We start from the raw sequence: 18,329 nt of genomic DNA, 5'->3' as shown, positions 1-18,329 counted from the left end.
CCATAATGTCCCTTTAAGGATCATAATATATAAAAATAAACATAAAACACAAAAACATCTAAAAGTTTACTGGATTTGGTGCGTGTGTGTGTGTGTGTGTGTGTGTGTGTGTGTGTGTGTGTGTGTGTGTGTGTGTGTGTGTGTGTGTGTGTGTGTGTGTGTGTGTGTGTGTGTGTGTGTGTGTGTGTGTGTGTGTGTGTGTTGTAATACATCAATTTATTAAGAAACTAGACAAGTTTTCAATTCATGTGGCTATGACTCGTTTTTATCACTTCTCCATGCGTGAAGAAGTGATAAAAACAGCCTCGGGCTTTTTGCGTTCCCGTTTTCTGCAACTGTATTCTTCATGTGGTAGATTACTCAAACCGTTCAGAAGTATGTGCATCAGGTGGACCGGGAGACTCTACATTACCCACAGGAATGATCGTGAGCTTGTTAGCCTGGCAGCCAGTCCAGGGTGTTCCCCTGCCTTCAGCCAAATGCATGCTGGGATAGGTTCTGGCCCCTGTTGACCCTGAGCTGGAGGAGGTGCACACAGCCAGGAATTAATGCCTCCAGTCAGCTAACTCACAACTTTTTTTTTCCTTTAATCTCAGAACTGCAAAAGATTTTCAGATGATGAGAGACATGAAGAAGAAACTCAACCCTCGTAATTCAGTGAGTGTTTAATTTTAAAGTAAAGCTGTTTTTTAAACCAGCGATGTGGTGCGTTCATGCAGGTGCCTGCCTTTAAATTAGAATATCATGATGAAAAAGTTGGTTTATTTCAGTGATTTAATTTTTTAAAGAATTTGTATATTAGATTCATTCATTACACACAGACTGATATATTTCAAATGCGTATTTATTTCATTTTGATGATTACAACTGGCAACTAAAGAAAATCCCAAATTCAGTATCTCACAATATTAGAATATTGTAATAAAGTTCAATATTGAAGACCCCTGGTGCTACACTCTAATTAGCGAATTAACTCAGAACACCTGCAAAAGCCTTTAAATGGTCTCTCAGTCTAGTTCTGTAGGTTACACAATCATGTGGAAGACTGCTGATCCGACAGTTGTTTAACCCTCCCACTGTCCTAATGGTTGACCCCGTGAGGAAAGTTGACTATTGAGCAGGATTGATGGTTTATCCCTTTAGGTCCACGTGGCAGGGGTGAGGAGTGAGCACCACCTCACCCCTGCCACGTAGACCTCAAGGTATAAACCATCAATCCTGCTCAATAGTCAACTTTCCTCACAGGGTCACCCATTAGGACAGTGGGAGGGTTAAAAGATGACCATTGACACCTTGCACAAGGAGGGCAAGTCACGAAAGGTCATTACTAAAGAGGCTGGCTGTTCACAGAGCTCTTAATAGAGGAGAAGGGAAAGACGAGATGTGGTAGAAAAAATTGTTCAAGCAATAGAGATAATCACACTCTGGAGAGGATTGTGAAACAAAACCCACTCAGAAATGTGGACTGCAGCTGGAGTCTGTGCTTCTAGAATCACCACGCACAGACGTGTGCAAGACCTGGTTTCAGCTGTCGCATTCTTTGTGTCAAGCTACTCTTGAACAAGAGACAGCATCGGAAGCGTCTCACCTGGGCTAAAGACAAAAAGGACTGGACTGCTGCTCAGTGGTCTAAAGTTATGTTCTGATGAAAGTAAATTTAGCATTTCCTTTGGAAATCAAGGTCCCGGAGTCTGGAGGACGAGAGGAGAGGCAAAGAATCCACGTTGGTAGAGCTCCAGTGTGAAGTTTCCACAGTCCGTGATGGTTTGGGGTGCTTTTATCTGCTGGTGTTGGTCCATATGTTGTGTTTTCTTAGGTCAAAGGTCAACACAGCTGTCTACCAGGAAGTTTTAAAGCATTTCATACTTCCTGCTGCTGACCAACTTTATGGAGATGCAGATTTCATTTTCCAACAGGACTTGGCACCTGCACACAGTGCCAAAGCTACCAGTACCTGGTTTAAGAACCATGGTATCCCTGCTATTGGTTGCCCAGCAAACTCACCTGACCTTAACCCCATAGAAAATCTATGGGTTAGAGAGAAGAGGAAGATGTAATATGCCAGACCCAACAACTCAGAAGAGCTGAAGGTCACTATCAGAGCAACATGGGCTCTCATAACACCTGAGTAGTACCACAGACTGATGGACTCCTTGACACGTCACATTTCTGCAGTATTCCAGGCCAAAGAGCCCCAAATAAATACTGAGTGCTGTACATGCTCATACTTTTCATGCTCATACCTTTCAGTTGGCCAACATTTCTAAAATTCCTCTTTTTTTTTTGCATCGGTCTTAATTGATAATATTTTGAGATACTGAATTTGGTATTTTCATCAGTTGTCAGTTATAATCATCAACATTAAAACAAATAAACATTTGAAATATGTAATTATGTGTGTAGTGAACGAGTCTAATATACAAGTTTCCCTTTTTTGAATGAAATTACTGAAATAAATCAACTTTGTCATGATCTTCTAATTTTACAACCAGCACATGTTCAACGCCTGTGTTAAAGGCGCTTTTCAGCCATTTTTAAATGTCTCTCAGTAAAGGCTATAAATAATGTTTTTGATCGCTTCCTGAATGACTTCAGTTTGCAGGACTGATAAGCTAACGACTAGGTTGAACACTGCCAAGACAATGGTGGGTTGCTGTTGCTTTAGAACACCTCCTCTTCTTCAAAATGTCAGTGTTTTAGTTTGAATATAATCTTATAAACCTTTATCCACAGTTATTTAGAAGGATATAGAGATGTAGAACTGGTTCTGGTGGTTTCAGGAGTCTCGTCCTACGGGTTTTTGCTAAAATAAATGTAATGTTGCCCCTCGGGGATAAATAAAGTTTTTAATGATTCTGATGTAAAAGTGATGGCAGGTTTATATGATACCATACGCATGAACAGTTGAGAAAAGTAGAATGGATTCTTGTTAAGCTAACGGTCATACACTTTGGCTTTTGCTCCACTGAAATTAGCCGTCAGCTGACCGGTCCTTTTGACCATAAACTATTTCTCTGAACAGAGGCAGTTTTAGAAGCAAAGTAGTTGTTTTTTTACAGTTTTTACACACAAACATACTTCAACATGTCCCCAAAAAAACTTTTCAATATTAATCTCAATGTATAATTTAACACATTAAAAACGAATTCCTTTTTTGCTGCTGTGTTTTTACTCATCGTTTGGTGTGCTTTGGATTGTTTGACATTACCAGTGTTGATGTCTTCCAGGAGCTCATGCCTTGGGATCACCCGTTCCTCAGTGGCGTCCTGCGGGCTGAAAGGTGAGAGTTTAATTCTTCTGAAACTTGTTTTTCAGCCTGCTTTATTTGAAGAAGTCACTAAGAAGTCTGGATTTTTAGTGATGGGTCTGGATGATTGTATTTCCATATTGTCTGGAAGTGTGTGGTGTCGTTGCCTCCCAACTCTTCTTCTGATGTCACTTGTTACAAAAGGTGTTATGGGAGACGCATGGGAGCTCTCTGACTTCAGGATTGTCTAGTCACTATTAAAATCTGATTATCTCCAATTCCTGAGCCACTTTCGTTCATGTGAAGTAAGATTTAATTAAATATTGAAAATAAATAACTAGAGTGAGAAATCATAGTGTTGAAAATGCACCAGCAGGTCAACAACCATGTAACAAAATGTCCAGATTTGCAAATAAAAGAAATGATTTCTTAGTATGTCATCATTGTTCTCTAACAATTAAAATAAAACAAAAAGGTTGAAATAAAAGAGACTGCCAAAGTTAAAGAAGTTGTGATGGGGGGGGGGGGGGGGTACTGAGTGGATCTGGTGTCTGAACTGATCCGGCTGGTCCCTAATATCCAGGGATGTGTATTTTTGAAATTCTGGCAATACGATACACATCACGATACAGGGGAGACGATACGATATATCACGATATATTGCGATACATTCAGTCAGACGTTACAAACAATTTATTTTACTGAATTTATTGTAAGAATGTTCAGTAAACAGTCCAAACTGATACGTAACATGTTTAACATGAGGTATATGAACCATGAGGGAAGGATTTACATTTCAATGGTGGAAACAAAACTCGTTGCACACTGCTGCCAACTAGCGGCTGGCGATTGAATTGCACAAAACGAAAAGAAAATACACAAATGTTTGCATGTGAATTCTTTCAATAATTTGATACACGGCTTTCGAATATCGATGTAATAATTACAGGGAAAATATCACGATATATTGCCATATCGATATTTCCGATACACGGCTTTTGAATATCGATATAATATTGCTGGAAAAAATATCATGATATATTGCCATATCGATATTTTCTTACATCCCTACTAATATCTATTATTTAATAATTCAGTCAACTTTGATGTTTGTTTCCTGACTAAATTATCCCTGAGTGAGGAAAAATAGTTGATAATCACCTGAGCAGACAAATGAAAAAAATAAAAAGTGTGTTTGAGTCCTCAGTCAGCTGGAAGGAAATGAGCTCGGAACATAACAGTAGTTTGTGTGTGTGTGTGTGTGTGTGTGTGCGTGTGTGCGTGCTTGCGTGCGTGCGAGCATTAGAGCCTGTGCGTATGCACGCATGCAAGTTTGCATGATTGTGTGCGTATGTGTATGAGAACTTGTGTGTGTGGTGTACGCACACATGTGTACACGTCTGTCCATGCATGTCTGTGCACATGTTTGTGTACTTGCATGTATGTGCTTTCTAGAGTGTGTGTGTGTTATTTATCACTGATAAATGGATGGATTAAGCTCTGACCCTGCCTGAGTCGTGTTACATTGGTTCATATATGTCATCTGTATTCGGGCTGGACGATATACTGTACAAGAAAAGTATATCGATAAAAAAAAGTTATATTGATCGATATCGATAATTATTGAAAAATATATGTTAAATTGTAGAAAATATATTTTACGTGCAGCCCTGGCCAGTTTCTTTTTGGTATTTTTATTTTTTTCTCCGCCTCTTCTCGCTGTGACATCTTGCTGCCTCGTGCTCTGTTTTGGCTTGAGAGGGGAGGGCCTGGTGGTGCAGCATGCCCGTAGGTTATAATGAAACCTTACAATGACAAAAGGAAACTTTTTAATCGAAATTTTATTGACTCATTTTTTTTTTCTATCGCATCACATGGCTATCGATAGATAAACTCAACTACTGAATTATCGTCCATCCCTAATCTGTATATTATTGGACGTTTTTCATCAGCCTGTAATACTCATTTTATGGCCACATTTTCTGTTCGTTACAGTTTTTTTTAGTATAAATTCATCTTTATTGACTGACGTAAAATTTAATGTCAGATATGTATTTAAACAGAAACTAAATGGTTAAATCACACAGCTGAGTGGAGTTGATTTTGTGTTCATGGTAGAGACTTCTGAAAGAAGGTTTTGCCCTAAGATGTTTGCTTCTTTCATTTGTTACGCTGTGGTTGGCGGTGTTCTCTCCGCAGATACAACATCGAGCCTAGCCTGTACAGCCCTTACCTGTCTCTGGGCGCTTGTATGGACGGCCTGAACAACCTTTTCTCTCAGCTCTACGGCGTCTCCCTCATGTCTGAGCCTCCAGGAGCTGGTGAAGTGTGGAGCGACGACGTCCGCAAACTGGTGAATTAGATCTCCTGTGCTTGTGCAAATCATCATTGGCGTTGGTACTTTATGGGAAAACCTTTGTGTGTTAAGGCTGTTGTGCACGAGACGGAGGGACTACTGGGATACATCTACTGTGACTTCTTCCACCGGCGAGATAAACCTAATCAGGTGTGACGTTATAACCCAAATCATTGCCCTCTTCTTGTTTTCTGCACAAAAACATTGATTGAAGCTGTCGGATTTTATCAGATAGCAATGAAAACTCAAAAATAACACACACGTGTTTGATCTTGGGGAAATGGTCTGATTTTACATTCAAGAGAAAAAGATTTATAAACTTTGAGTTTGTAGTGTGACAGCATTTGTCTGCTACTAAATATTTAGAGTTTGATCATTAGCTAAAGACCTTTAATCTGAATTTAAACTTTCATTATTAATAGGTTTGTGAATTTTGCTTGTAGCCAATAGAAAACATGCAGATTTGTTATTTGTAGAGAACAGTTGCTCCTTTTTCACAGTTTTATTGACCACCTTTTTGTGATTAGGTTTTATCTTGTGAGGCTGGACTAATGAACATTAGCAAAAGCTAATATTTTTAATGGTTTTCCTGTTCGGAAGCTGCTTTCAGTCCTGGTGAAGTCTGTACAAACTCCTCTTCAGAGATGCTTTTCCTATTTTAATCCTGGATCCTCAGTTTCTTCTATTTGAGCCACATTATTCTTCTGTGTACCAACGATTGATCCTGTTTTATTCATTGTACAAACATATATAATCCTAGTTTCAGATTAGCTGCTGCTAAAAGCTTGTTCCTCTCTTTCTAACAGGACTGTCACTTCACCATCCGCGGTGGCCGCTGGTCACAGGAAACGGGTCAGTACCAGCTGCCCGTTGTGGTTCTGATGCTCAGCCTGCCTCACCCCACAAAGAGCGCTCCCACCCTGCTCACTCCTGGCATGATGGAGAACCTCTTCCATGAGATGGGGCATGCCATGCACTCCATGCTGGGACGCACTCGCTACCAGCACGTGACAGGTGAAGAACACACACACACGGAAAGGAGGGCAGGATTTAGTACATTAAGTGTGTTTGACATTTTTTGAGTTTTTTGTCTCTAAAAGGTGACTGTTGTCCCAAATGTCACAGGCTAGACTTACTTCTTTTGATGCAGCGCTGAAGGGTTTTTGTTACGGTGCACCGGCTTTAAGAAGGAAAGTGGATCTGATCAAGTGTGAGCCCTGAGGAAAAGTTTAGATGAGACCGAGTTACCGAAGCTGCTGTTCTAGGCCGTTTCACATGTCAGAGGAAGTTGACGAATGCCTGGTAATTCAAGCTCTCTGTGTTTCAGTCTAATAACGGCATCCCGTAACTCGACTGGAGGCTGTTTCTTTAGTGGACACCATGTTTACAATGTTCAGGCATGCAGCTCGTCAGAGTTTCATAGTTGATCGTAACTCGGTGTTTTTTTTTTTTTTAAGATTATAAAAACATGGTGTCTGTTTTTAACTTAAATTTTGCACATCACGTTTGCCCACTATCTGCTCCGTCTCAGCATCAGATTCACTAAGTAAACAGTGTTAACGATAAGCTGGTGCTTGGATGTGAAGTGCTATCTGCTTTTATAATCATTCAGCTTTATATTCTGAGTGTAAAACGACAACAGTTTTATTTTATATACTGACTGGACAGTTCGTTAATGCAGCATCTGAAACAGCACAGGCCACACTTTTCCTGACATCCCAGCCCTCTTTTTGTGAGGGCAACTGATTTTTCCTCTTTTTGTGTCCTTAAGATCCCAATCCCACTAACTGACATTTAAAGACTTGTATAAAGATGTATAATGTGTTTGGTGATCAAAATGGCAACTCGATGATTGATTTTGTTGTTTTGTCTGATCTGCGTCCGCGTGTCTTTGGGTGAAGAGAGGGGCGGAGCTTTCAGCCGACCACTACCTCGTGGTGAGGTGGGTTCAAGAGTGAAGGAGGATGCTGGTCAGACCTGGCAGACCCAAACGTGTTATGAGGGTCTCCTGGGAACGTCTGGCAGAGTTTTCTGTAAGAAGGAGCTTCAATTTCCACCTCCAACATAACTTTGAATGTGTCCCGGAAAAGGTGGGGGACATTGAGTCCGAGTGGGCCATGTTCCGTGACTCCATCGCCAACGATGGAGTCAACGATGGAGCTGGATGGAGGTGGTCGGTGCCTGTCATGACAGGAACCTCTGAACCTGCGGATGGACACCGGCAGTCAGGGATGCCGTCAAGCTGAAGAACAAGTCTTATTAAATCTTTGTGGACGGTGGGACTGGAGGCAGCTGATGGGTATCGGCAGTCCAAACAGAATGCGACTCGGGTGGTCATGGAGGCAAAAAACTGAGCGTGGGAGGAGTTCAGTGAGACCATGGAACAAGACTTCTGTTTGGCTTGAGGAGATTCTGGTCCATCATCCAGCACCCTAGGAAGGGAAAGCTGTGCGGTACCAACACTGTTTACAGTAAGGGCAGTGTGCTGCTGACGTTGACCCGGGACATTGTGGCTTGGTAGGTGGAGTACTTAAAAGACTTTCTCAATCCCACGTCTTCCAGTGAGAAAGAGTTTGGGGACTTTAAGTTGGGCTCTCCAATCCCTGGAGCCAAGGTCACTGAGGTGGTCAAAACACTTTTTGGTGGAAAGGCTCTGGCGGTGGACAAGATCTGCTAGGATTTCCTTAAGGCTCTGGATGTTGTGGGGCTGTGTGGATGACGCGGCTCTGCAGTTTTGCAAGGGCATCGGGGGCAATTCCACTAGACTGGCAGACTGGATTGGCAGGGTTCCAACTGCAGGGGGAATCACACTCTTGAGCCTCCCTGGTAAAGTCTGTTCAGGGATTCTGGAGAGGAGGGTCCGTCGAACAGTCGCACCTTGGATTCAGGATGAGCAATGTTGCTTTTGTACTGGCTGTGGAACGCTGGATTGGCTCTATATCTTTAGGGGGGTCCTGGAGAGTGTGTGTGTGAGCTCGCCCAACCAATCTACATGTGTTTTGCAGATTTGCAGAAGACGTTTGACCACATCCCTCAGGGGGTACTCTGGGAGTATGGGGTATTAGGCCCTTTGATACGGGCTGTTGTTTAAGCCCTCCTTGTTCGACTGGTGCCAGAGCATGGTCTTCATTGCTGACAGTTAGTCGAGCTTGTTTCCGGTGAGCCAAGCTGTTGAGGGGATCCATTTTGGTGGCCTAGGATCAGGTCTCTGCTTTTTGCAGATGATGCCTTCTCCAGTTCAGGGACGAGGTGCGGGTGTTGCACTGCTCTGTCGTGGTGAAGAGAGAGCTGAGCTTGAAGGCAAATCTCTCGATCTACATTCCAACCCTCACATATGGTCACAAGCTTTGGGTAGTGACTGAAAGAATGAGATCACGGATACAAGCACCTGAAGTAAGTTTTCTCTGCAAGGTGGCTGGGCTCTCCCCTAGAGAAAGGGTGAGAAGCTCAGTCATCCAGGAGAGGCTCAGAGTAGACCTGCTGCTCCTCCATATTGATGGGAGCCAGTTGAGGTGGCTCAGGCATTTACTTAGGATGCCTCCTGGATGTCTCTCTGGGGATTTTCCAGGCACGTCCTTGGGAGTAGACCCGGAAGACCCAGGACACACTGGAGGGACTGTCTCTCGGCTGGCCAGGAAACGCTTTAGGATTCACTTTGAAGAGCTGGCCCAAGTGGCTGGGAAGAGGTAATTCTGGGCCTCTCAGCTTAGGCTGTTGCCCCTGTGACCTGACCCTGGATAAGCAGAAGAGAATGGATAAAATGTCAGCTTTTGTGTTTTCAGTTATCTTCACGAGTAGCAGTGTTACGTGTGTCTTCTGTGCATGGTCTCTAAAGGAAAAGGTGAACATCAGCTGGACTTGCTGTGTTTGTTCTCTGGGCTCTTTCAGGAACCAGGTGTGCAACTGATTTTGCAGAAGTTCCTTCCATCCTCATGGAGTACTTTGCCACAGACTATCGAGTCATCAGTCAGTTTGCGCGTCATTATGAAACTGGACAGGTAACCCTGAACCCTCAGGATGAAAAACGAGATCTGAGGCCAAAGTTTACGTTTAGGTTTCATCACATTTAGTGACAGGTTTGCTCTGTTTCCCCAGCCTTTACCTCAAAGTATGGTTGCTCGCCTGTGTGAGTCCAAAAAGGTTTGTGGAGCAGCGGACACCCAGCTGCAGGTACAGATTTACAAACCCTAAAGCAGGGTTATTCAATTACGGGCCTCGAGGTCCGGTATCCAGAACGTTTTGGTTTCAACCGTGCTTCAACACACCCGATTTCAATTAATAGATGATTAACAGGCTTCTGCAGAGCCTGATGAGCTACTGGACAGGTGATTCAACCACTGAATCAAGTGTGTTGGACCAGAGAAACCACTAAAGCGTGCTGAATACCGGCCCCCTGGAAACCGATGTGTCACATTTCTGTCAGGATTCACATGTCGTTGACCTGCTCTGGATTTATAGACATGAACTTTTTTTATGAAGTTGATACAATTTTTTCTTCTCATAGATAAATATATGTTTACATTACAGATTTTCTATGCTGCCCTGGACCAGATTTACCATGGTAAACCACAGAATCGCTCCACCACAGACATCTTAAAAGAGATGCAGGAGAAGTTCTACGGCTTGCCTTATACGCCTAATACGGTAAATCCCAGCTGCTGTCATAGTTTTCATATGAAATCTGTCTTAAGTGAAACAAATCCCATATTTCTAGATTAGTTACATCCTGGGAGGCAGATTGAAATCACAGAAATAACACACCTTCGATTTGAGCATTTAAGTTTTCTTCTCACCTTCCTGTAATGCTTTTCCTTTCCTTGTTTGCACAGCAGCGTTTAAGGGATTTAAGCTCTTTTTGAAGCCCTGCTACAATAACAAAGCAGAGGGTGATTTCTGTAAGCTCCACTATGGGACGCATTTGAAACCAAGGCCCGACCGATATGCTTTTTTTGGGACCGATACCGATATAAAACTTTTAACAAAGGCCGATAGCCGATATAATGGCCGATACGTCTCCCTCACAAAAAAACAGAAATAAAAATAAAAAAATTTCTTAAGCTTAAACCCTTCATTCTCTGCCTTTTTGATGCAAACTTATTTCTCTATTACACACCAAAGAACTGTCTCAATAACTCACTCGGGTTTCCAAGTAATGCAAATATGATTTATGTAGCAGGTCTCAAATACAACAGAACACACAAACTCAGTCACAGCATAAATCTAACATTCAAGTTTTTTCTTGTAAACTGTGGTCTCCACTAATACATTTTAACTTAAAGGAATATTCCACCACTCGGTAAAGTTGTGTCTTGTTAAGATTCCCCAGAGTTAGAAAAGTCAGAAAAAGCATTTTATAACCAGCCCAATATGATCTGGCAGCAGTTGGTTTTCTTAGTTTAGCATCAAACAATGTAAGTGAATTCACACACATTGTAGTGTTTTTTTATGTAGGTGAATGCAAGCCTTCCCTTCCATCGCTTTATGCTAAAACAACTGGTTACAAAATGTTTTTCTGACTTGGCTAACTCTGGGGAATCTAACAACACACACAAGTTTAGGGACAGAAGATCCCTATAAGAATATTAAAATAATAAAAATGCAGCAATAAATAAAACGTAATACTTGTGCTTTGTAACAAAGTAACACTCTGTGGAAGTTAACTTGGTGAACTTATATAAAATATAAGGCTGAAAAAAATACAATAGATTTAATCTATTGTAGAGAGGAATGTTTATTTTCTCGTAGTATTGGGACTCCCTGCTATCACAGCGCTTCATTGCCTTGTAGCCAATCCCCCCTCCCCCCCCCTTTTTTTTTTTTGTTCAGGGTAACTTTTCAATACAAGGCCACAATAAACTTAGGAAGCATGTTGAGGGGAAACATACTTTACCGTTCAACTTACCACTGACACGACAAATATGCTTAAAACTGAAGACTTGCCTCCTTCTTCCTCATCACCGTCGTCGCTGCTTGACTGAGGCCCTGTCCACACGTAGCCGGGGATCTGCCAAAACGTAGATACTTCTCTACGTTTTGGCCTGTCATCTTGAAAACGGAGTTTTTTCACACGAAAACGGATCTTTTTAAAAACTCCGGCCAAAGTGAAGATCTGCGTTTTCTCCATTTTGGGTGTCTGCGTGTGGACAGACAAAACCGGAGTTTTAAGGTCCGCAACGTCACTTTCCACGACAAAAAAATGCTGACATCACGTGTGCGACGGCACACGCTGTGCCGACAGCGTGGAAGCCCTCAGAGCTGCGCTCGCTTTATCAATTGTCCAAGCGCTTTTTGCTTGTTTGTTTTTGCAAGCGGAATTACTGCTCCCTGCGGAAGACCACAGACGAAGGACGAGGTTAAGAACGGGGGAAGTACTGCCGACTACAGGTCTGGCATGTCCTTAACAACATATTTATCCGGGTACGTGTGGACAGAGTTTTTTTCTAAACAAGGTGGTGTGGATGCAAGTTTTTGGAGGGGCAGATATTCGTTTTTTTAAAAACCCGGCTACGTGTGGACTAGGTCTGAATTGCTCCTGCTGCTCCGCTGCATGTGTGCTGTGACGGTGGCTCCACCCCCCACCCCAAGGAGTGGAGCCACACAACATGAGTTCATAAAGCTGACGCCATCTGCTGGATAGGTAGCGCAATATCGGCCATATCCGCCGTCTTTTTGGCCGATAGCCGATAGTGTTAATGACCCCAATATCGGCCAGCCGATGTATCGATCGGGCCCTATTTGAAATTCTTCCTAGCAGCCCTTTAATGAAAACAGGACTTTTATTTCCCCACTCTTGCTGCTGTGGGTTAAACGGGAGGAAGCCAGGAGGTAAAATGGGATCTGAAACGCGGTCATAATTCTGCCAGAAGTCGTCCTCATGCAGCATTCGCTCTGAGCTGTAATTATCAGAAAACAGCTGCTTGTTTCTTCAGAGATCGTGGTCATGGAGTTTCTAACTGTTGCAGTAACAGAGCACTGGATCATTAGCACAAGTGGAAACTTATATTTAAAATTTACTTTACCATTAGTTTATTTCTTGGAAACGCAGCATAGGAAAAGTTTCCACAGCAGAGAGAATAGGTTATAGAGAGGCAGAGATGATGAACAGTCGAGGTGGTTTATAGAAGAGGGGCCATCAGCTGTGAGGAACATGAACCACATGCTCAACTTTTAAGATGAAGGTGAGATTTGGACAGAAATGAAAGGAAAGGAAGACGTTCTGCCTGCTGTGTTGACATTTTAGCAGCTCTCAGCTGGCGTGTTTATCTCCTGCTTAAAACCTCATCTTGTTGCACAATCTCTTATAAAAACGATGGAGCTGCAAAGCAACATCACGACCAAAAGTTCAGTTAGGAAAGACCCCAAAGAACAGAACATCTTTCACTGAAGGAAAACAAAGGGAAGAGCCTTCAGTTACTCTGCATCTTCTCAATGTGAGGATCAAAGATGCCTCTGCTGACATGTGACCCACACGTGCTCCCTCTGAAAAGTTGACATTAATCATGTAAGGGGAGGCAAAGGGATTAAAAACAAAAGTTTGGGCATCTGGAAATCATTTTCAGAGGTCTGCTTAAAGCGTTTTCAACCCAAACAACCAAACAGTCCTCTAATAGCTTTTTATTTGTAATCGGCGTGTCAGCTGCTGTAAACCACACAATGCTGAGGAGGTAAAGAGTCTTCTCGTGGAAAGTTGAAGAATTCTATTTCTTAACAACAGCTTTATCCTTTTGCATTTTTTAAAATAATCTGTTAAGGATTTTTGTCCTTTATTTACAAATGAAGCGGCTTAAACAGGCTTCTGGTCTCAAGAAATTCCACTTTAACGCTAATGATTGTCAGCTCAATCTGCCGCTTTACCAGGGGGTGGGCAGCTTGCTTTTGCCGCTCCTTGATTGCGTGGAGGAAATTAAGTTATGGGTGAGCTCCAATTATTTGCACTTAAATGAGGGCAAAACTGGCCTTCAACTTGTTCGAAACTCAACGGCAAGATTCTTGTCCGGTGTCGGTACAGGATCTGCTCGGGTGCAGGATCGGCTCGGGGTCCTTCCACTGCTGATGACGTCACATTACTGCAAATCTACTCGGCTTTCACACATACGTTTTGGAAAGACATCAGCAGTTTTGTTAATAAATTCTTGTTTGTTAACACTTAAATGTTTTCTTTATAATTGTAGTTTGTTAATAAAACACCATATTATCTTTGTTTTGTAAAGAATGTGAAACTGCATAAAACCAACATCAGACTGACAAAAAATAGAACAGTTCTTATATGTGAAGCCATATCTGTTTGTATTAATGTGGAGTTCGTCTGTATATTTCCTTAGTAGTTATCTAAATACATTCTTTGACTCAAAATACCTTTCAATAAAGTTCTTATATTTTATTTTGCCCCATTTCATCAACATCAAGAGCTTTTGAGGGTCACCGTTTATCATTTGCTTATATTTTACATTTCCTTTAGAAATTCAAACATATTTTCTCCAAAAACTGTTGATTTTTGGAGTACAGGACTACAACCGCTAAGACTACGACCGCAAATTTGTTCTGACCAATCAAAATCATAACGTGATAACGTCACTTCTGTAAGCTTCATGTTCAGCCAATCAACTACTTTGACGTCATCCGCAGTCGAAGGACCCCGAGCAGATCCTGCACCGACACCGGTACTAGGAGGAATTCTGTATTTGCCCAACTTCACTGGCTCCCATTTGAGTATCGGGTTAAGTTTAAAACCCTGATGCCCAGAGGAGTCGTGTCTGCTTGACGCTTTGGACCCAGAGTGTTTTTCCTGCTGTTGGATGAGGCCACAGAGCTTTAAACTCCTAAACAGCTGCTGCAGAGTTCGGAACACTTTGTCTTCCACCGTCATCATTTTTATTACTTGCATGAAAATAGATCATCTTAACAGCCATATCAGCCATTGTTCGACTTGTTGGATGAACATTTCCTTCCTCTGTTAATAGAATGAATGAAACTGTGATAGTGTTTTTCTTTCTTTTTTTTTTCTCTTAATGTGTATAAATTAAAAAGCCTTCTGCAGCCAGACTGCTCATACTGACAGCTTGGCATCCTGACTGGATAAAGATCAATACGGAAATACGAACTCGGTGCTCCGAAACTCATTTTTATAGCCTGAAATCAGAACTTGAATCTGGAGTTTCAGTTGACACTTTAAACCCTTTTTCACCGCTTGCTTTTGTCTGATGTGCTGCAGCAAATTTCCTAGCTGCTATAGGGAGCCTAAGTCTCCGCCCTTTCCGCTCAGCTCATGGTCCCAGGAAGAACGAAAAAATGAACGCATGTCAACGGGGCTAAAAATGCTATTTTCAAATCCACTTTGTCTTAAGCCCTGAATAACACATATGTTGTACTTCAATTTAAATTAAAACTAATGTGTGTTTCGACCACGCCTGTTATGTACTTTGAGATTTATCAGCTTGTAAAAGTTTATAATTAGCATGACTACAAATGAGGCGTCGGCACATTGCATATGTGGTAAAATGGTAAATGACCTGCATTTGATATAGTGCCTTCTAGAGTCCTAGAACCCCCCAAGGCGCTTTACAACACAATCAGTCATTCACACACACATACATACCCTGGTGGTGATGAGCTACTTTGTAGCCACAGCTGCCCTGGGATGCACTGACAGAGGTGAGTCTGCCGTACACAGGCGCCACCGGCCCCTTACGACCACCACCAGCAGGCAAGGTGGGGTAAGTGTCTTGCCCAAGGACACAGCGACAGACTGAGTGGGACTTGAACCTGCAACCTTCCAATTACGAGGCGAGCACTTAACTCCTGTGCCACCGTCGCCCAATATGACGTCACCACAGAATCTCCTCTCTCCTAGCCTAGCTGCTACTTATCAAATGGCCAGATTTATGGTGGTTCTTTCCTCCTGAATAAATGACAAGAAGTTCCCTGAACTTACAGCCATTTTCCCTCTGTTTTCTTCTCCGTGTCTGGTTCGGTGAGGTTGATTTGGTGAAGGTCATTTGTAGTTCTGGACGTATTTTCACACAAAACTTAAAATAACTTTTCCCCCCGTTTGAAAATAAGCGTTTTCTTGATATCAGAATGTGTCTTTAAAATTCAGACATCATGTGAAATCCATGGAACATGGACTTGGTCTCCCTATTCATAATGTTATGAATCAAAAGGGTCAAATTTTCACCATCTAAATGACACAGCATAACCTCTCATACACACCAGAAACTGCAAAGTCAAGGCTGCACCAGCTGGAGCATCCAGACGCACAAATCAACCTCTACCCACTTATTGTTTCTTCAACGCAGACAAAATAAACTGTCATGGTCTCCCGCAAAAGCCCTTTTCTCTCTGCATAAAAGTCAGACTGCTGGATTCCTCACTCTGAAAAAAAGTGAATCTACACGAATCCTACAAGGCTTTACAACTTACAAGTTAATTAATTGTATGGTTGAATGAACAAGATATTAAAATGAAATGTTTGAATAATCTGTGCTTAAATCAACAAAGTTGAAATGAATATTTTTCTTACAATGATCCATTGCAGATCTTATGATCAGTATGTGTTTAACAAGTTAATCATTATCTACACTCATACACATTATCATAAGATACAGAGTAAGGTTAAGATTCACCTCACATAAGGGTTTTAAGACATTCTCATTCACTGTGTTAAAACATCTTTATATCTGCAACAAGGCGTGGCTTTTTGAGGGATGTTGGTACAACTTCAAGATATGGCCCATTCTGATTTGCCAGAATACACCAGAAAAGATAAATAATGACTTTATTAAAACAGGAGTAACTTCCCAACTAATTAAGTTTCTAGCTGAGTCCCAAACCGGCCAATTCAGGACAAGCATCCTTCAGCCATCTCTCTTTTGACAAACAGTCAAAAACCTGTTTGCACGCTGCAAGCTGACACAGCCAGACGGCTCCATAAGAGCCACATCCACTTTGGATGCAAACAAGCATTCCAGCTACTGTTGTGACCCGGAGACATCTCAAGACTGGACGGGTCATATCGGAACTAATCTACGGGCTCCAGGTGCCGTGAGGTCCACCTGACTTCTGACAGTCCGGATCTGCACTGAGGGTCTCCCCAGGGTTTGTAGACACAACAGATTGCATCTGATGCCATTTTTATAACCTCTCTAGTTTATAGCAGACAACAAATTCTTTAACACCCAGATATCACAATTTCTTTCAGATACAAAGAAGGTTCTGCTAATCATCTAGCTTACACCACACCACCTCCCACATCACATTCCATCACCGCATACACACTCCATCCCATCTCATTATTTATATCTTGTCATGTAGTCATTAGTTTAGAAAATAATAAAATTCCTTTTTAACTATATACTTGACTCTGTCTGAATTAATACGAAGTTTGTTTATGTTTGATATTTCATACTTATATGGAATTATCACATCTTGTTGGTCACAATTAATTTGCAGTTGTCACGCTATAAAGTGTGAATGCTACAATAAAATAAAAATTTAAAAAAGCATGTTTCAACTTATTTTAACGCAGCACAGATTTGTTTTATTTTTTCAAATAGGCAAAACTAGTGCATCTATTATTCAACAACAGATTTTACACATTGCTGCTTAATGTTGGAAGATGTGCACTGAAGAAGCCGATTCTTTGCTATTTCTTTGTTTCTTTCCTGTTTCACCTGTGGTGATTGTGGCAGTACCTGTTAGAATTCTATGGGTGTGACCACATATGACACAAACGATAAAGGTGTCAGGAGCTAATTAAAGATGGGTGGCGGGGTGAGCGCACGATTTTTTTACCGCTTGCCACACCATGATGCAAAGTTTTTATTCTTTGTAATTCTGTTTGTACTTCTAAAGCAACAGCACAATAATATAAAGGCAGCACAAGTAAAGTAAATAAGATCATTAAGCAAGATAATGTTTGGATTTGCTTATTGAAGCGCGTCAAAATCACCTCTCTGCCTCCACCCAGCTGAGTGACCTACAATTAAGTCACTACATGCAGATTTGAGGTCGTCGATGTCTTCCTCCACTTATCCGGGTCCTGGTCGCAGGGGCAGTATCCCAACTAGGGAGCTCCAGACCGTCCTCACCCCGGCCACCTCCACCAGCTCCTCTGGCAGGACCCCAAGGCGTTCCCAGACCAGATTGGAGATGTAACCTCTCCAACGTGTCCTGGGTCGACCCGGGGGCCTCCTGCCGGCAGGACATGCCCAAAACACCTCCCCAGGGAGGCGTCCAGGAGGCATCCTGACCAGATGACCAAACCACCTCAACTGACTCCTTTCGATCCGGAGGAGCAGCGGTTCTACTCTGAGTCCCTCCCGAATGTCCGAACTCCTCACCCTATCTCTAAGGCTGAGCCCGGCCACCCTACGGAGGAAACTCATTTCGGCCGCTTGTATCCGCGATCTTGTTCTTTCGGTCATTACCCAAAGCTCTTGACCATAGGTGAGGATTGGGACGTAGATCGACCGGTAAATCGAGAGCCTGGCTTTCTGGCTCAGCTCCCTCTTCACCACGACAGATCGGCTCAGCGTCCGCATCACTGCAGATGCTGAACCAATCTGCCTGTCAGATTTGTGGTCGTCGTCGTCGTCGTCTTCCTCCGCTTATCCGGGTCCGGGTCGCGGGGGAGCATCCCAACTAGAGCTCCAGACTGTCCTTACGACCACCAGGTATTTTGGTATATTAAATGATGAAAAAACTTGATCTTTGACTATGCAAACTGAA

The 18,329-nt window shown here is 42.4% G+C and overlaps 1 protein-coding gene across 1 annotated transcript in view; it reads left to right on the top strand.

Annotated features, from left to right (window-relative positions):
• The window catches only part of LOC107380675 (mitochondrial intermediate peptidase), a 46,900-nt gene that overhangs the window by 6,545 nt on the left and 22,026 nt on the right, over positions 1-18,329 (top strand). The window contains exons 9-16 of the mRNA XM_015951975.3: positions 597-657; positions 3,228-3,280; positions 5,447-5,600; positions 5,676-5,753; positions 6,410-6,617; positions 9,492-9,601; positions 9,699-9,773; positions 10,131-10,247. Of these exons, the coding sequence (XP_015807461.1) occupies positions 597-657; positions 3,228-3,280; positions 5,447-5,600; positions 5,676-5,753; positions 6,410-6,617; positions 9,492-9,601; positions 9,699-9,773; positions 10,131-10,247 (856 nt within the window). The remainder of the gene's footprint in view (positions 1-596; positions 658-3,227; positions 3,281-5,446; positions 5,601-5,675; positions 5,754-6,409; positions 6,618-9,491; positions 9,602-9,698; positions 9,774-10,130; positions 10,248-18,329) is intronic.

This window comes from Nothobranchius furzeri, chromosome 13, assembly GCF_043380555.1.
Source record: "Nothobranchius furzeri strain GRZ-AD chromosome 13, NfurGRZ-RIMD1, whole genome shotgun sequence".
Taxonomy (NCBI): domain Eukaryota; kingdom Metazoa; phylum Chordata; class Actinopteri; order Cyprinodontiformes; family Nothobranchiidae; genus Nothobranchius; species Nothobranchius furzeri.
This window is presented reverse-complemented; position numbering and strand designations above follow the sequence as displayed.